Here is a 19790-nt window from a genome sequence, read left to right as displayed (position 1 = left end):
TATCCTACACGTCTACAAAATATAATTTACCCATATTATTATTGTTGTTGTTGCTAATGTAATTTTATAATCTATTAAAGATAAATGTAGCAAATCTCTTCCGATTGTTACTCAAGTGTTTGGGGAAAAGAAATTGGGTGTAGAATGAAAAACTTGGATGAAGATCATTGTAATTAACCAATCTAAGGTCAAAAAAGATATTGAAAGGTAAGTCGTGGAAGTAGTAAGGATTATAGGGATTATGGCATATTTTCGTTTCTAACTTTTCAAATCATCTTTGTCTTTTCAATTGATTTCAGATTAGTTACTCCAATAAATTCGCATCAAATCTAACTGAAAATATACATTAGGTGTACTTGGGACGGGGCAAATCTAGAACAATATGTGCCTATCTATTTTTTTGAAAAAAATAATCCATATTTGTATATAACCTATAGGGATTATTCATGTTTAGGACTGGAAAAAATTGAAGAAAAAAAAAGAATAGCATAACATGACCAGTCCTAAACGGTTAATCCTCTTCAAGTGAGCTCAAAGTCAAGGAAAAGAGTTTTAACTAACATCATTCGGTCCTCATACCCTATACAATTGACAATCCCCGTGCTTTAAGCAATATCAGTAGTTCAAGCCTACATATTCCAGCAGCAGCAGATTTCTATAGTCACACCCAAAGAGAACTGTAAGGCTAGTCGCTTCCGCTTTCCATTTCTGTTCTCTCCATGAAAAACAAAAGGCTACTGAAGTGATTCTACTCTCTATGGTACATAGATATACGTTTCAGTGCTAAGAATGATGGAATATGAAATGCAGACAGCAAACACCTTGTGAACAAGTAAGCCGAAGAGTCTTAAACAGATAAATAGCGATGAACTGTGCAGGAGGAACTGTCATATACATGCTGCTGCTAGAAGAAAAAGTGAAAAATGCAATTCTCTCCGCATTTAATCTGTGTTGGAACTTAGAATTTAACAAATGGTGCACCCTATATGGTCAGCTATCTGCTTGCAGCTAACTGGATGAGTTATCTATTACAGCTCTGTAAAGCACCCCTACATAACTGAATCATAAAGAATGAAGTATATATTCGATATGCATCTAATATATTGGTATGTACAACGTATTTTGCTGTACAAGACTGATAGATTACAGCAAAGTCAAACTTTTATATATATCACATGCTGAGAGTTGAAAGCTCCAGCAACAATAATCATTTTCAGATGGAAGATCAAGTCTTGTACATGTTTCCAGTAAAACAAGGAATTTTACACATACCAACAACATCCAAGAAAGCAGCATTTGTTGATAAATGAATATATTCACTCACATTGGGATAGAGTTAATTATGCTGGACGCAAGCCACCAGGACCAGGAGCGGTTGCCAAGACTCCACCATCGGACATGTAGAAACAGTTGTAGTTGATTCGAGTAACAAGGGCTGCCAAGTGAGGAAATTGCCCTACATTGAGCTTGACAGATAGAATCTGCAATGCCAAATATAACAAAGATAAGCAAAACCCCATTCTGTGAATGCACACTAATGCTTGTTTTTGTCTATGCTAGTGGATGGGAATGAAACATCTCCTAGTTAACATTTTGTTTGCTTTGAGATAACTTTAGCTGACTGCACCGGGAAAAGAAAAAGGACATAAAACGGTTCAGTCTTGATATTTGTAGGGATGTAGGGGGAGAAGCAAAAGATTTTATTAGAATCAATACTAGGGTGCATTTGGATTAATGCCTTTGGATTTTATGGAAGGATTTGGAGAAGGAATTTCAAATGACTCAATTTGAAAAGAATTTGAAATCATCAACATTCAACAAAACATAGTTCGAAATTAGAATAGAATGACTTGAAATCTTTTAAATTTAAAATTATCCAAACAAATTCAAGGGATTTGTTATTAAGGATTTCAAATCCATGATTTCAATTCCTTGAATCCAAGTTAACCTTAGAAAATGTGGATTCTTTTGACTTACTGCAGTAGGTTATTCAAAATTATCATTGCTATCTAATCCAAAAAGGCAAACAAGGACGGCCATTTTAGAACCAGGAACAAATGCTTAATCCAAGCATTATTAGCACAGTGGCGCACTGAAGTTCAGGTGGATAAGGCATTGTGCACTCATGTTAAATGAACACGAGAGAAGCCTCAGTCAACTTTTTGGGAAACCAATATGGCTGAAAATAGGAAATAAGAAATATATCAGGATTTATCTTCACAGCATACTTCCATTTTTCAGGAAATATTTTCTAAAAGCAACCTATTTTCAAAAACCCCTATGTTCCAAAATCCCACCCCTCTTTTTCAGAAGACACTCATTATTTTACATATTAAGAAACACGTAAACCAACATGATTCTCAAAATGACAAAATGAAATGTTAACCTATCAACTCATATGATCAGTCTTTTCGGCTCATCCATCCAAACACATTTTTTCATTTTACATATTCACAGAGGGAACCTTCTCAAAAAAAATTCAGAAAACATTTCCACAAAATCCTGGTGAAAATGAATTGCAAGCATAGTCTCTTTAAAGAAGGTTGTAAAACTGCTATAAGGAAGTGGGGTTGAGTACTGTAGAAGGGAAATAAATAGAAATTGCCTTAGTTCAAGAGAATCGTGACAAAAGAATACCCTGAGAAGAAATGCCATGCAGTCATCAAATTGTTTCTCTATTCGCTCCACTTCCTTCCCACATCTTGCTTTGACTGCAGAAATTGCTCCACCGCTGCTTAGGGTCTGTTGTATGGAATAGAAGTCCAGAGCTAGCCCAAGGATACTATTTATGCGGCTAGCGATCAAACCCCACTGTAAGTTAAAGGAACTGTCAATAAACCACTCACAATTTCCAGGTTTGTCCAGTAAAAGTTTGCATGGGTAATAGCAAGTACTAGAAGAGCAAAGGGACATGGAAGAGACCAGCTTGTCTGGAACCACAAAACATTGTCGCTGAATTGACAACAAGTAGGCTTCATGTACTTCAATTGCTTCATCCAGAGTTCCAGCTGCCGCAACACCCTCACAAAGTTCACGCCATGCATTATGATAAACCTGTTCATCATATCCAGGTGGGTCATAATCTGCAAGGAGCAGAAGTATCTACTCGACAGATCTTATTAGTCTACTATTGTTAGACACAAGGGCAAAGTTTAATAATGTACCATGATATGAGAAGAAATTACACTCGAAACAAAAGTCAATGAAAGAGTCCATGCATTATAAAGAAAAAAGTAAAGAATCCATGAGCCTAACAGCCTCAACCTTTTATAACCATAAGCAAACCAGTGACCCTCACAAGTTAGAGCATATTCAAAATACAATGAGCTATTAATTAATCCTAATGAAACTCAAACCAGATAGTCTAGAGCACAAGGAAGCTTCAAATGAGTCCTAACCAAGCTAAAAGACTTGAAGAAAGTAATAGAACAAGAACTGCTAGAAGGAACCAGTATCATCTTCTCCAATCTAAATTTCAGGTTTTACTCTCATGACTTCAAAGGACACAGATACCAATTCCATTCTAGTATTCTACGGACATGTGCCTCAACTCTCCAAAAACTTATCATCCATCTCAAACTCTAGAAAAAGAAGCTGGAATACAAACTTTATTGTTCATACACATCCTCATTATGCAATCCATAATAATAGAAGTGCACGAAGAAACTCAAATTAAAATTATCCATGTTTAAGAAATAAGTAAGAATTCACATTACCCTATCCATGACATATTGGTGAAAGGCATCCACAAAATGAAGCAGTTTTTGCTCCAGCAACCAGTGGCGTTTCTGTTTCATTGTTATAGTGCCTCTACCCTGAAATATGCAACACAGTTGGCATAAGATATGTGGCTATGCTCACGGAATCAATAAATTCCAGAACTGCAAGTCTGCATCCCAATTTGAAACAAAATACAGGCTGATGCAAACACAAAGTACCTTCCACATCCACCTCCGAGCCTTATCAAGCACAAATTTTGCACGTTTGACCTTTAATAAGAAACTCATCACCTAGATAAAATACAGATAGAATCATCAAGTATAAAACAAGATGTGCCATTCAAATAACGAACATCAAAATGCTACCTGATTATATTTCTTCATTGCTTCCAGGTTGGCAATAAGTTCAAGTGGCCAAGAGACCTATTTGCATTAGATACAAATATGAAATCCAGTTCAAATTATAGTTTCCAACTAAACAAAAAGGCTGAATGAAAGAGCAAAATAGTCCTAACTGCATGCCTTATATGTGAACGTCAGAGAGTCAAGGACATCCATAGAGCTCTGTCCTCTTCCTTTGCGAGGAGTTGAGACAGAAATAGATGGACTGTATTGTTCATCTTCATTGAAACCTAGATTTTTGGCTACTGATACAACTAACGAGTCGGGTGTACTTAGCAGCACATTATCAGCAGAATTCCTGATTGACTCCTGAAGCAAACCAAAGTCTGGGGTTAATACACTCCAGGCTGATATCCCGAGAAGGATGAAATAAATATATTTTAAAAGAAAGGAGTATCAAAATTTATAAATTGCCATTTCATTCAAAAATAAATTTGAAGGAGCTTTTCAGTATTTCTATACAAATACACTTTCCAAATTTGGTGGAGAGATCTTATTCATGTAAAAATTATCTACTTGAGCCCTTGTAAATGCTGTGCTTTACGTGACAGAGAATTACTTTCTCAATGACCATCTTGTTGAATTTAGTATATGCAGACATCATATTCATTTCCTGAAATTATCTATTGAGGTTTCTAAATGCTATAATTAACATGACAGCGAATTAATTAAACAATAATCATATTGTTGGAAATTTTAATTCACAAAAGATATTAACACAGCAGCATATCATCCACAAAATGTAGATACATAAAATCACTGGCATTATTGAAAAATGTGATTAAGAAGTGTGAAATGAATACGGTGGATTTAAGCTTACCTTTGATTTCCTGAAATTATCCACTTGAGGTTTCTAAATGCTATAATTAACATGACAGAGAATTAAGTTAACAATCATTACATTATTGGAAATTTTAGTTCACAAAAAATATTTACATATCAGTATATCATCCATAATAGATAGATATATAAAATCACAGGCATTTTTAAAACTTTAAGTTAACCTATGCAACAAAATACTGTGAAACTAAGGAAAATGAACACTTACTTTAACATATAAAAAAATGAAGAAAAAGATACTCTTTCCACAAGTAAAAGTAGATGATAAGCTCAGGAAAGAATGAGAATTTTTCAGAGCTGATTTAAGTAATCATCTAGTAACATGAAAAAGTAAAAATAAAATGTCACCAGTTCATAAAACGATACTACTTTCATGAAGAATACAGTTAATTCATTATCCTGCAATATGAGAGAAGCAAAAAGCGAGCTCCAGCAGCTTTGTGACAATGCAAATAGAAAAAAACCATTATGCTGGTTTCAGTAGAAAAAGAACCATTATAAGGACAATTTTTTCCAGAGGAAAGCAACTATCAGAAACGGAGATTTTCCGCAATGCTCAGGCTACAGCAATTTGCTTAAAGGAGACAATAAATTAGAACTTAATGCGATCAATAATTGAAATAACTAAGAGTTAATCAATATGAAAAGACATTGTATTAACTCTTCAGTGAATGTGGGTTATGAGCAAACACAATCTACTTGACAGTTACAACAAGGATCCCCATCAAAAGCTATAAAGATACTAGCCTTAGTGACAGTTTAAGTGAAATAACTGACCTGCAATATTGTGTTCAACTCAAAATCATCATCTAAGGATTCCTCTTTGTCTAGCTTATTGAAGATCACTGACAAGAAGTGCTGCAAAAGATCACCTACATAGGGCAAGATCCAGCCCAATAAGAGAGATTCAATAAATACGGGGAACATCACATGCAAAAATCTGGACCGTGGATACCTGATCCTAACAAATATATAGCACGCAACACTGCCAACTCATCTAGCAACCTCCAATCATTCAGTAATTTTGACAACATAGTCCTGCCAATATAATCAGCCTGCATATGGAATCCAAAAATTGTAGCATTTTGCGCATTGATATAATTATAAGGAAGTGCAATAAGCAATTGCTCATCATGAACCTGCTTCTTAATGTAGAAGATAAGGCATTCTTGAAGAATTACTGCAGGAGGTGGAGTACTTTTAGGCTCAACATTTTGAATCCAGCTAAGAATTTTTGATGAAAGAGTGCAATTAATTTGGAAGGGTAAAACCTCCGACATCTGAAGGTCCTCCTGTCAGATAATTGAACAAAGTTCTAAATCCTAGCAAAAAGAATAGTTACGATCAACTCTCATTCAAGCAAAGACAGAATGCAATACCTGGAAAGATGGAAGAAGGGTTGGAAAGGGAAGCAAAACTTCAAGCATTTTTGCATCTTCGCGGAACCTCAAATTTTCCAATTCACTATGAAAACCAGATGTATAATCTGTGTTCTTGACTGTTAACCCATGTGCACATTTATCACTGAATATAGCCTGCCTTAGCCACTCATCATTTAAAGGGGGAAGATAAAAGGATTGAGAAATATTCAATGAGCTCCAAGCTTCTCTGTTCTCCTGAAGAATTCCATGACAAACGTTAATAGCTGGATTTTCGGGACAATGTGTCTGGCGAACTATGTCTATTTCATCTAAATAAATTCTCCTTCCATTCAGATTATGGTAATTAGTTGCACCTTCTCGTAAGGAAGATACAAAACTGCTATCTCTCTTTTGGGCTAATGTATCATCCAATAACTTCTGCCAGAATAATTTTGGCTGTTTGTTAGCCGCTACATCAATCTCCTCCTGCTCCTGACATTCCTTGATGGATCCAAGTGAATGTTTGTCATTTTTCCACAAATACTCAGCAACGTGATCACCATGACCAATAAGCGCAGTTAGTGACACGCAAAAGACCTCCGACAAGGTTAACCCAGCTATGCTATACCCATTCCCAACATCATCTGTGGAATCTGCTGAAAGAGATGTTATAGGAGCATGACGGATCAGCTGCAATGATTTTCCAGCAGAAATGATTGCCTTAGCAATGTCCTTGATGAAGAATGGACAAACTTGAAAGTCTCTTTTATTTTCTTCTTTCCCTCCGGGAAAACTAGACAAAGATATGGACACTCTACCAATCACATCCTTTTTCTCTTTAGCTGAAGGTAGAAAATCTGAGGCAAAATCTGCAAAATTTAATTTTTCAGGCATAGCTGATCTCAGCTGATAGCTTTTCTCCCAAAATTCAGCCTCATCTATTGCAATTTTCTTGTTTGCAACAAAAAACATCTGCAGAAAGGCACAAAGAACATAGGAGTTGCTCTTTAATAAATGACACAAAATGAAGGGATTAGCTCTCAACAACTATCCATCAAAAACAGAGTACAACATCCGATTCTTCATCTACAAAACTAATTAGTGAATGAAGAGATTTCAAGTATTGTAAACACAGGTAAATTTAGAGACCCTTACTTTCAGTGACTAATCAAAGTTAGAAACCAGATAGGACAGCAAGTACAATATAGAATGTCTATAGGCAAAAATTAGCAAAACAGAAGTTGGAGATTTTTCTTACAGGGAAATCCTTGTTCTGATAGAATGTAAAACCTTGGAAACCTAGAGAAGTTGTATGCAAAATATTTATTGAAATCTTGCATCCTAAAACATATGAACAACACAAGAAGAATGATTGCAGTTACTTAGATCAGTTAGTATAAATAAATCCTCTAATCTCATGTTCAGGTTAACAAATGCTCCATACAAGCGAACGCAAATTAATCTTAATGGAAAAATGAAAAGGAATACCTCGTCGAAAGGATCATCCAAAGTTCCTTGGAAAAGCCAACAATCAAGGATCTCAATATATGGCAGCAAGCTTCCCACGAGTATATAGAGTAGCATTCGGTATGCATCCTCCTGATATCAGCATATTATTCTGATTAATAATCAAGATCAAAGATATATCACAGATGAGTACAATATCTCAGTAGCAAAGATATTTGACAACCTCTCCCCCTTGCACAAGACAAACTTCATTCAGCTTCACATAAAGATGATTCAGAATGTGAACGGCAATATCCGCAGCAGGAAAATATGACTCACGTTCAAAATATAATTGAGGGATGGCTCCATGCACTATTTGAAACAAATATTCAGCTTGTGAGCAAAGCCTATATAAGAGAAACAATTAGGAACCATGGAAGGAAGCAAAAAATATGTAAACAAGCTCCTAGTCAAGGTCTTCAAAGAGTATGCTGATGTAGATAAAATAAAGGTAATATACAAAAACTCAAGCCATGTTAGCTTGGAGCAGGATTAGAATAAAGTGGGCAGAAGAGAGATGTTGAAGACACCAAAGTTCCCATTTGAAATTGCTAGGCAGCTCCTACATAAATAATTCATACTTCTCAGTATCAAAACAGGAAAGCAAAACCAAGGAAGATTGTCTTGCTGCTGGATTTTGACATATAGATCTGTTCTTATAAGTATGAATGGGTCAGAGGGGTTAATAATTTGAATACACACTATTAATGATACTAATTTACAAATAATGAGACATGCAGCACCGTGCGTCAGTTTATTAATCCCCCCAACAGCGAAAGAAAAAGATAGAAAGAAATACGAATTTGTATCAACCGCCATTCAAATTTGCAAAATAAACAAAAAATGAACCCCAAAAGGCCCAAAACCTAGTAAAAGCAGGCAAACCTTGATAAAGAACTTGACAAACCCAAGATAGACGGGGTGGTACTACCATTTGAGCTATTTACTTTGACCTCTTCTTTCAAAGCAACATCCCGTATCCTCTGTAACAACGAAAGATTACAAACAATTAAAAAAATTGTAATCGAACATTTGAAACTGGAAAGCAGATATCATAGCAAAAAGAAAATTTTAGCAAATGTCAATGGACATACTCTAAGCCATGTACTGACGGAGCAAGCAAATGCTTTTAAAGTAGGTGGAGGCAAACTCTTGGATTTTTCAATTTTGTTCACCACAATATCAACCAATTGTAAACATGTTGCAGCATATGAAAACTGATCGAGTATGCGATACAAACTTGTCTGCGAAAGATGAGTCACATAAATCCCGTTTTTGAAGTGAAAACATTGTACCCTATCATCCCAATAAAATAGGGAACTCGATAAACCCTGCAACATTTGCAACACTCCTCGGACCTTAAAAAATAGAAACAAGAAAAATAATTCAAACCACGCAATTAGAAGAAAATAAGAAGTAACAAAAACCCACCAAGTTCAACAATAATTAATCAAAATATATGTACCAGGTCGAGTTCATTTGTCCTCAAAGATGAAACTGGAGTTGCAAAATGTATACCGCCACCGGTGAAGGAACTATGAATTTTATGAATCAAACTTTCCGCCACTTCCATCTCTGAACAAAGAGCTCAATTAACAGTCATGAAATATATCAGAAAGAGAAAAAAGACATTGCTGAGGCAATTTGTCAAACACTACGACTGCAGGCCAAGAATGTTAAGCGACCAATCTCAAAACATTTCTTCTGGGATCAAACTTGTTCCGAGAGTAAAGCATTAACACCAGCATTTCCAGATTCTGTGGGATATCGAATTTTTGCAAATTGGAACTGAGCTTTAAACCCTTTCCCTTTTGGGCCAATGCAGTCAAGAAATGTCAGGGGCGTATATAGTAAGGAGGGAAATCTCAGAAATGGAATATCACTGGATTACTGACAACACCGGACAAATCTTTTCTTCTTTCCCTTCTTTCTTGTGAAACAGCAGAGTGAAGTAAAGCTCTGGTCTGAACTACTGAGTTCTCAACTGAGAAGAAGAAGAGGCATATTGAATTCTTTTTGAAGTTTTATTTCTGTGCTCTCTCAATTTCTAGCAATAGTTTTTCAAATTTTGAAATTGGTCCAAAAAATTAGTGACGTTCTTGCCATGTTAAAATAGAATTTTAGATGTTTTAATTTAATTTAAATTACTTTGAGCAAATCTAATTTGAAAAAAGTATCATTGATTAATGCCTAACGCATCAAATACTTTAACAAAAGATATGATTAATTACAGTTTGACCCCTCTAAAAATAAACTGACATTTTCCTGCAATAAAATTTCAAAGTTGAACTCGCACTAAATTTAAATATTCTTTATTTACACCTGACATTTTTTCATTAGGATTTGAAAAAAAAATAATAATGTCTGTAAAAACAGTTACATATAATATAATTAAGATAAATTACAACAAACTTCCCTAAAATTTAATATAATTACAAATACCCCCGACAATGAGTTGTCACAAAATTGTATTTAATATGGTATTTCTAATTTTAAAGAGTGTAAAAATGTAATGTACCTAAAAGTAAAACCAAATAAAATAGTTTAAAAACTTGGTATATTTAAGGCATTATTAGTACAAGTGGTTTTATAAATAAAACTGGCAAACCTTTTCTATGTACATACTTCAGTGAAGTTACACTACAAAGAATGTCTCGTACATACAACATGGAGTAATCCTAATTGGTTCTGCAATCAAGAATATGTTTTCAGACTACTTAGCCGAAGCTGAGTCAGAAAAGAATACATGCTGCTGCCCTTAATACCAGCATCAGCAAATACAACTTAAGCCAACAAATGTTACAAATCCAAGTGGGATAATGTTACAAATCCAAGTGGGATCTATGTCAAGATTACAAGGATAATCCCAGAATCAAATTTCATTGCTGATTTGTTTCTTCTTGTACATTGCAGCTCCGTTTTTTCCTTTCTGGCATCAGTAGGGTGAGATTTCCCTTGCAGGAGAAGCTGGAGACACTGTTGTTCACAGCTCTTAGGAGCAGATTGTTCTGGACATTTGAAGGGCTGATGCCGTTTGAACTGCGGTTGCGCTCTGGTGAAGATTTACAAGGAAGGGCTTCAAGTGTAGAACGAGGAGATTGATGGGATGTTGCCACCAAGTCAGGTGATTCTGGGCATGACTGTCGGCTTGTTTCACTGGAGACGGAACAAGTTTATTGTGTACAAACGATGTTATTAGGGAAGAACGGTTTCGACTGGTCATTGTAGTTTGATTCAAAGAAAAGGGACAGAAAAATGTACCCATTGTGTACTGGGGTTTTTCCTTGCTGGATTCTTGTGACTGATGAGAGTGGCATCACGTCCTTGTTCTGGCGACTCCAGACAGTTGGAAACTCTACATCCTGAAAGGCAGTGTAAGAGCTTCATTGGAGAAAATGACACAGAAACGCTTTGTACTTTTATATTAGTGTAGGATAAATAAAGATAAAGACACATTGAACTGTGTGCTTTGTAGTCTGTAGGGCCATGGCAAACATTCAAGATGCTTTTGATGTCTTCTGGATAGGGAAAATCTGAAAGCAAACAATGGGATTTCCATGATCAAGGTGGTTTGTTCTGAAACTCACGTATAGTTTTAATCCAGAGAAGTCTTGCACAAAACCAGCAAGATTTTGATCTTGTGAACTTCGTAGGAAAGGATGCTCGAGCAGCTCAGCGGCTGAAGGTCGATCCGCAGGTTGTCTCTGAAAGCACCAGTGAAGGAAGTCCTTTCCTTCGGCAGACAATGTTTCTGGTATAGGCGGCGCTCTGTTCAATATGTTGAACATTGCTTGCACCTATCTCCATCACCAGAAGAAAAGTAATGATTTAATTAGCAATAAGCATCACTTCTGTGGTGTAGTGAAATGCTTAGAATTAAGTCAGTACGTTCCAAGTGAAGTGATGATATTACTTTGTAGATTAATTACATCTCTTTGGATTTACCGTAATTACTGATTATAACTATCCTTTTGGAATTACAAAATCCTCCTCTTTTCTGTGTTAAAGAAAACACGAAGATACCTTTTTTCAAGGATTAGATACTGAAATTTACATCTCTATAGTTCCAGAAATAGTACACCAAAATTACATCAAATTTCTAAAAATACTTTATGAAATGGAATAGGATGATACACACACACATACACATAAAGTTATAAAATTGGAGTCGAGGGTTTGGTAATTTCAAACGCATAGAAGGGTATCATCACTAATTATGCTAACTCCGTACGGATGTCAATACAGTTGGGGTCACGGTTTTAGAAACATTAGCAATTCCTAGAACTGAAGATATCTTCATACAAGGTAGTAACTAAATAGTGGACTTAAGAGACATAAGGGCATTGATGAAGAAGAATACACTCAAACAGCAACAGGCAGGTTTAAGAAACTTAACACAAATGCATCAACAGCATATCATGTTGAAGAATACTTACCCCATTATACTCGCTCCAAGGAGGTCTCCCCGTCAGCATCTCAATAACCGTGCAACCGAGACTCCATATGTCTACACCATAGGCCATCTCTGGGTTACCATCTTTTCGCATCGCAGCCTGCAATACCTGCAGAAAACGGAAAATCCATCAAAAAATTGTGTTAACTAACTGGCTGGCAAGTAATGAGGAGCAGGAATTTAGATTACCTCTGGAGCCATCCAATGTGGAGTACCCTTCAAGGAAAGATCAAAATCATGTCCCATAAGCTGGAGGAGGAACAAAAAGATGATGGAAGCAGGTTATTGAAATACATAAAGCATGAAACAGGCACAAAGGAATCCTAACCATCTTTATTATACTATCATAATTGGATGTATTTGATGTCAGAGAAAAGGAAAAAAGGAAATTACAATATGTAAGAGCAGATACAGTAGTATCTGTTTATGTAATGTGAGATGTAAATGCAACTTTTCCTAGCCTGAACACAATTTTTCATTTGATAAACCTTTAAGTATGGTGGAGCTTGGCTCAATCAGTGAAAGAATGATAAAGTATTTATGAAAAAATCAAGCTACTCGAACTCAATTCATGTTCAACACAATTAAGACTTATTCAAGCTTGATTTGGTAATAATCAAAGCGAGCTCTACCACAACTTTTGAAGCTTGATGATATAATCCAAACAAGTTTGCACAATTATGTTGGCTCTACTAGATTCGTTTACTTCCCTAATCAGGTTACTTTGCACTCTGATTGGAAATCAGAAGCACTTTTGTGTTCCAGAAGAAAGAAAAAGCATCGCAGAGATAAAGCACGTTTAAATCACCAGATATACTGGAAAATCACTAAAAAATAACATATTGGTTTTCAAGCTCAGAAAAGCTTACATGTTTTGCTAATCCAAAGTCAGCTAGCTTGACAACACCAGATGCATCGACAAGTAAATTAGCCCCTTTAATGTCCCTGATATAAGGAACCACCAAAACTTAGTCTAAGCAGAAACTTCAAGTTATTCAAGCACCAAATAATTATGCCAACTCTGTTTATTACTCAACCATTAAGAAATTTCCATATCAGAGTCAGTCAGCTGATACCTCTGTGTTTTCCCATTAATAATTAGAATACATAACCTAAGCTAAAACCACAGCCAAAATGGGATAAGAAACAAAATTTCCAGTTCGTAGAATGTTAACCTGTGTATTGTCTTTGAGCTATGCAAGTAAGCCAAACCCGACACAATATGACGGGTGAAATTGCGAACAATAGACTCTGTCATAGCTCCACAGTGTTCACGGACGTACTTAGTAATTGATCCAGGATGCACATACTCCAAATATATGCAAAAACGATCCTCAATCTGCAGAAAATAATGTTCTATACATCAATTTGTTTCTAATGGACTGACAATAGGACCAATACGATGTTCCTGATAATGGTGGTCGAAATAAAAGATTGGCTGATAGAGGACAGAATGAAACAAAAGATATACTTACAATATCATAGCCATAGTACTGTACAATGTTTGGATGCTTCAACTCTCTGAGAAATTTGATCTCCTAAACGACAAAACAATAAGAGATCATATGAAAACCGCAAATGTATTATTAGTTGTATTTCTTATAATCAATTAAAGGAAAAAAGTGCATGGATGCACAATATGTGGAGAATGTTTAATTTCTCTTCTCGTTATTACTGAATTGATAGGAATTTCTCTTATTCACAATTCATAAATTAGTTCTCCCAAATTGTTTGAGAACTGTACACCAGGCCCAGAAATGAGTCCAATGCCACATTGTTCACACATACGTAGACAGCTAAGCAACTTAAAATAACTTAGAACTGCAGTTCCAAAGTTAGCAATTCCCTTCTTTAGCAAATAGTTTTACGCAGTATCAACCATTAGACACTAGTACACAACTGAGGGATCCATAGTTGGGAAAACAACATAATCAGGATCTTATAGTGCACTCTATGAGGTTGCTACAGCTCAAGGGAAATACTAAACACTCCCTTTTGGAGGCAAAAGAGGTGGATTAACTTATAGTAATTGTTTGCTCAAAAAACTTATTCAAGTTACAGAATGATAGCAACTTGAAATAGTGTGGGGCAACAATTAGACATACCATGAGAATCTGAGACCTTTATTTTTCGAATTGCACTCTTGCCTATGAACATAATTAGGATAATATGCAAATAGTGTATATCATGTTGCAAGTATATCGAAGGACCTCAGAATAACCTGTTTCAACTGCTTTATACATTCTGCACATTTAGGGTCATCAGGAATCATCTCAACTTCCTTCATTGCACAAGTAGCTCCAGTTTCACTATCATAAGAAGAATCTATGTAAGAATCAAAATATATGAATCAAAATAACATAGCTAGTCCTCAAGTACTTTCACATACCGGTGAGTTGCTATATAAACACTTCCATAAGTACCTCGTCCTATCGGTCTTCCCCTCTGCCATTGACCTTTAACTGATGAAATATCTGATTTATCAAAGGAATGCCGGATAGCAGGCGATGGCCTAGAAATTGTTGGTGGCCGTGGCAGCGGATGAACGTTGGCATTATTAGCATCAGGCCCTGCAGCAGAACTTTCTGGGAGAGACTTATTACGAGAATGTATAGAGCCACAATTACAATTCCTGGAATTTTGGTGTTTAGACGGACTTTGTGACATTGGGCTATAAAGTGGAGAGTGTTCGGGAGTAGGTATCCGCGTAATTTGGTGAGACTTCAATATTCTATCTGAAGTCGGAAATTCCAAAGCCGATGAGACTTGAAATGAGGGGTGGAAAAGATCCACAGTGCTATATCTTTGTGGGCTAAGCAGTGGACTGGAGTAACCACTGCTTGGAGCACTCCTCGCAGGAAAATGCAGACAAAAGTTGTTGTCTGCAGTGTCGACGTTTAGGTCTCGAGGGAATCCTCTGCGCCGGTAAGTGGGAGATATATGTCTTTTTTGGATGATATCATCAGTGGTCTTCCCGAACTTGTGATCAGAAATATTTCTGCAATTTGAACACCGTAGGATATGTTCATGTTTACCCATCAATATTAGTTGAAACTATTCTGAATTTAAGGCATACAGCTTGAGAACTATAGCTTTGAGCCTATAACAAGAGTGATACAAGAGGGGTTGGATTCCTCTCATAAAGAAATGAAGCACAAAACCATATCTAAACATCTGATTTGCAACAGATGTTGCTGACATGTTTTCTCACAGGCTTAAAATCAAGATTCTATCTCTAGACAATATTTGTTTTAATCCAAGAGAAACAGTTATCCTTGTCCCATGTCTATTAAAAAATCCATAGTCAGAATCATGTTAAACTTCAAGACTTTCATTTCAATTGAAGCTTAAAAGAATATCCAAACCAGAAAACCAAACCTTGTAACTGCGGAGCCGGGAGGATCCACCACCCCGGCTCTCGGGCCATGCGAACCATCACACTGCCCAACCTGATAATTCATTCCAGGCCGGGGTAGAGGCAGGGGCACCGCCGACTTTGACCAGTGGCAGCCGCCAGCGTGGTGGGGGGTCCGAGGCCCGGACACAGTCCCCGAACCCGAATCAGGGGAAACGGGCCAAGACTCCGACCCATCACGAGTAACACCAGACTTTAGACCCAATTCGTCATCGGTTGCATACCTCAGCTTCCTCTGCCGGGTCAGCTTCCTCTTCTGCTCCTTACTGCCCGTGTTCTTGAAAATATCGTTCGAGCTCTTGCTCTTGCCCTTTAATGGCCGATTAGCACTGGATGACGATGAAGAAGAAAGCGCACTCCAGAGAAAAGGCATAACCACTCAAGAAAACCACAGAGCCCACCGAGAAACCTTCCCAAAATTCAGCAGAGAAACACGCTAACACAGCTACACCGAGATGGTGGGCGCCATTGAAACTGGTTGTTCGTTGTTGTAGAAAAACAAAAGGGGTCAAATTTGTTCACTTTAGAATTGTCATTACAACTGATCTCCACCTGCTTGCTCTTTTTTCCATGCATAGCAAAGACCTTTGGAGTTACAGATACGTACAGATTCAAATATATTTATTTGAACTTTGCTCCCCCAAAAGTCAATGGCTGAGAATGTGAGAAGATGGAAAACATTTCTCAATGTAAATTCTTGAGCGGGAGGTCAAGGTTGACATGAACTCTCCGTGTGGGAACTGCAAAAATCTGGAGAAGAGTAATTTTTGGTGTATTTTGATTGTACGGTCGTCTCACTGCGTAGATTAGACTGAGTAAACTGCTACTGTTCGTACACGGAGCTGGACGTATAGGCTCTGAATATACTAATCATAAATGCCCCCAAATTCTATTAGGGCTCAGATTTGGTTTAATTAGTCTACTGAGAACCCAATTCAAGTGGAATAGTTCAAATCAGAAGTCATCTTATTAGCATTTACAATTACATTATGAATTGGGATAATTACACCACCAAGATTTGGTATAATTATATAAATTTATTATAATCTCATAAATTATATTTAATAGTACGGACATTTGTTTCTGTTTGATAAATTTATTGTATTTGATGATATTAACAAAAATATTTGAATAAAAATCCATATTTACCTTTGATTAACTTATCACTGACTTATTACAAGTCAAACAAATTTTTTTAACCAAACTATCCTTATAAATCTTCACATGCTATGCATGTGAACGGGTACATCTCCACTCGTGAGAGTAGTATGATTAAAAAAGATTTTATTGATATGTAATATATCAGTAATAAATTAACTAGGGGTAAATATGAATTTGTATTCAATTTTTTTGCTAATATCAGTAAATTCGATAATTTTGATTAATGGATGGATCTATTTGTTATATAGAAACAAACATAATGGGTACTAAGTGTAATTTTTTAAACCACAAGAGCTTTACATGTAATTTCACCAAATCTCATGGGAAGGCAGTGTAAGTATCTTTTATGAATTTCAATCATATAAAATCAATATACGTCATTAATCGATATCATGTATATATAACTAACTAATAATTGCCTTTATAGTAGATCAATAATTGCTATTGAAGTAGACAAATGCTCACTCTTTGGTGGGACTCGAAGCTATAACTTCTTGATTATGGGGCAACTTCCATCTCGTATATTTTGAATTTTAGTTATTCCTGTTCATGGTGATTCTAGATTGATTACGATGTTGATTTCTCAAGTTATTTTTTTGAGTTAATTTTGGCTTGAGTTGTAATTTAGGTCTAAGGTAAATCCAGCAATAGTTCTCCAATATTTAAATAAATAAAACTGTCTGATATATTAAATATTTAGCATCCAAAAATCATACCTATCCAGGACCTCTTTGCCACTATCCGGGATAAAGTGTGGGCCAGGATTTTCGACTGGAATGCAAAACTCCTATCTCAAGTTGGTCGAGAAGGTGTTGATTAAATCTGTTGTCCAAGTTATTCCCACATATATCATGGGCTGTTTCAGACTCTCACTCACTTTGTTGAGAGAAATTTAGAGTATGATATCCACGTTTATGGAGCAATGAGAGTAAAAACAAGATTCATTGGGTCTCTTGGGAGCATCTATGTGAGAGTAAATTGGCGGACAGACTAAATTTTCGACAATTGTACCTCTTTAATCTTACTATGCTGGCTAAGCAGTTGTGGCGTATTTGGTGTCAGTTGAAGAAATTTCTTAGTCAAGTCCTAGATGCTCGGGTATTTTCTAATGGCGATCTTTTCTCGGCCTCGCTTGGAACTCGACCCTCTTTCACTTGGCGAAGTATCTTAGTGGCTCAAAATCTGTTTTGTGCTGGATGTCAATGAAAGGTGGGCTCGAGCTCTCGCATTAATGTTTGAATGGATCCTTAACTCCAACTCAAACTGATTGATATATAAATTATACTAAAATTGTACTTAGATACATAAAGTTATATTTATCATTTAATTGAAACATTTTTTGTAAAGTAGTAAACATATGATAAATGTAGTCTATCAAATTTAAATAAATATTGCTCTCTCTTTCCATAAATGTTGGCATTTGCTTGAAAATTCCTTCTGATCTTGAGAAAGAAGAATTTTTGTGTTTAAAATTTCAATTCTGTTTTTAAACTAATCTTAGTAAAATGAAATTTGAATTGGTCCTATAATATTGAATTGGGCTGGTAAGTATTTAGATTTGACTAATTAAAAAAGTCTAGTAATATGGTCTTATTTTAGTAGTCAATCATGTGATATTGAAAATATACCTTTTTTCAAATGGAAAGCCTTTCTAGTGAAAAGTCTATCAGAATCGACTTGGATTTTTTATTGCAATTTTTATTTTATTTTTTATTCTATTATATATATATATATACATAATGTGTATAAAAAAATTATTGATAAAATTAATGATGTAATTTTTAATATACACAACATGTATATCTGAAACGGACTGCGTTTAATTTCCTTAGTTTGCCAGCTAAAAGGTGGAGTTACAATGAACAAACTGAGTAATATTTTAGTAAAAAAAATGTATTTTATAACAGTCAGATTCACTGAATTTTGAAAAAACTTCAATTTGATTTCATTAACACATGTTCATATCATAGATATTTTTAAAATTTTTAATGTTTTTAATTATCTAAGTGTAATAAAAATAATATTTTAATATATCTTTTTTTTTTTATGTTTTTAATTTGTAACTTAGCTATTTATACAGATTATACATAAGTATATAACTATATACGCATATTTGTAAATACTTTTTATCCACTATACCTATATAATGTTTCGTCTGAATAAAAATTAAGTTTAAATACATTTTGCACTCGTGAACTATAGATGAAGTGCATTTATCCCTCTAAGCTATAAAATGTAACAAAATGCTCCCTCATATATATTCCAATTTTTTTGTGATGAAAATGCTATTATTATTTACACCCCTTAAAATATATTTATTACAATAATTTCCCTAAAAAATAATTTGAATTAATTATAAAAACTTTATCTAAAATAAATACTACCCAAAGTTTTTTATTTCTACATAATGAGTATAGAATCTATATAAACTCTATAATTTTACAGCTGTTAAAAAATTTACATATTTTTTGCTTGGGTTGTTAAGTATATTGAATTTTTTAATATAAATTATCAATATAATTTATAGTATTTCATCGAAAATATATATATATTCACTGTAAAACATGTAAATCTATAATATTTATGCATACATGTAACTGAATAAAAATTATAAATTATATAACATATTTTTTTATAGAATTATATGCATGATGTATTTATACATATTTTTTTTTTTGGAATAAAATAAATTGAGCTCGTAAAGATTTTTTGTTGTACATAATTTTACAAAAAAACCTATAAATTTTAAATAAAGTTCGAGTAAAATCTAAATCACTAAAAGTAGTTTTGGAGTGGATTTTTTAATAAAACATACTTTAGGGAATAAAAATAAAAAATATAAGAGCTAAGTGAGAAGGACACTTTTGTACTGTCAATGCCAAATTATTTTATCATAATATTTTTTATTACATTTCATACTTTGAGGGTGTCAA

General features: G+C 35.0%; 2 protein-coding genes across 7 annotated transcripts; both read right to left on the bottom strand.

Annotated features, from left to right (window-relative positions):
- Positions 1-1143: 1143 nt before the first annotated feature.
- On the bottom strand, positions 1144-9926 carry EMB1427 (Spc97 / Spc98 family of spindle pole body (SBP) component). 5 transcript variants are annotated; one of them, XM_011085494.3, is made up of 16 exons: positions 9294-9923; positions 8923-9186; positions 8714-8811; positions 8013-8175; positions 7811-7921; positions 6341-7294; positions 6101-6253; positions 5917-6016; positions 5739-5833; positions 4242-4430; positions 4086-4142; positions 3939-4010; positions 3717-3815; positions 2923-3054; positions 2638-2811; positions 1144-1481 (listed from the first exon to the last, which is right to left on the bottom strand). In XM_011085494.3, exons 1-16 carry the CDS (start codon positions 9399-9401, stop codon positions 1341-1343), a joined length of 2910 nt encoding a protein of 969 aa, XP_011083796.1. In that variant the 5' UTR covers positions 9402-9923; the 3' UTR covers positions 1144-1340. The 5 variants fall into 5 exon arrangements, with proteins under 5 accessions (XP_011083796.1, XP_088738922.1, XP_088738923.1 ...); XM_088882796.1 differs by having other exon boundaries at positions 8013-8140; positions 8736-8811; XM_088882797.1 differs by having other exon boundaries at positions 8013-8140; positions 8760-8811.
- A 442-nt stretch (positions 9927-10368) lies between these two features.
- On the bottom strand, positions 10369-16508 carry LOC105166311 (mitogen-activated protein kinase kinase kinase 5). Of its 2 annotated transcripts, XM_088882917.1 has the most exons (11): positions 15660-16502; positions 14671-15279; positions 14503-14590; positions 13757-13819; positions 13457-13620; positions 13151-13226; positions 12471-12530; positions 12265-12390; positions 11416-11625; positions 11090-11190; positions 10369-10984 (listed from the first exon to the last, which is right to left on the bottom strand). In XM_088882917.1, exons 1-11 carry the CDS (start codon positions 16067-16069, stop codon positions 10708-10710), a joined length of 2184 nt encoding a protein of 727 aa, XP_088739043.1. In that variant the 5' UTR covers positions 16070-16502; the 3' UTR covers positions 10369-10707. The 2 variants fall into 2 exon arrangements, with proteins under 2 accessions (XP_088739043.1, XP_088739044.1); XM_088882918.1 differs by lacking the exon at positions 11416-11625 and having other exon boundaries at positions 15660-16508.
- Between the last annotated feature and the right edge of the window lie 3282 nt (positions 16509-19790).

The sequence above is a fragment of the Sesamum indicum genome, linkage group LG7 (assembly GCF_026168435.1).
Source record: "Sesamum indicum cultivar Baizhima isolate 11 linkage group LG7, ASM2616843v1, whole genome shotgun sequence".
Taxonomy (NCBI): domain Eukaryota; kingdom Viridiplantae; phylum Streptophyta; class Magnoliopsida; order Lamiales; family Pedaliaceae; genus Sesamum; species Sesamum indicum.
This window is presented reverse-complemented; position numbering and strand designations above follow the sequence as displayed.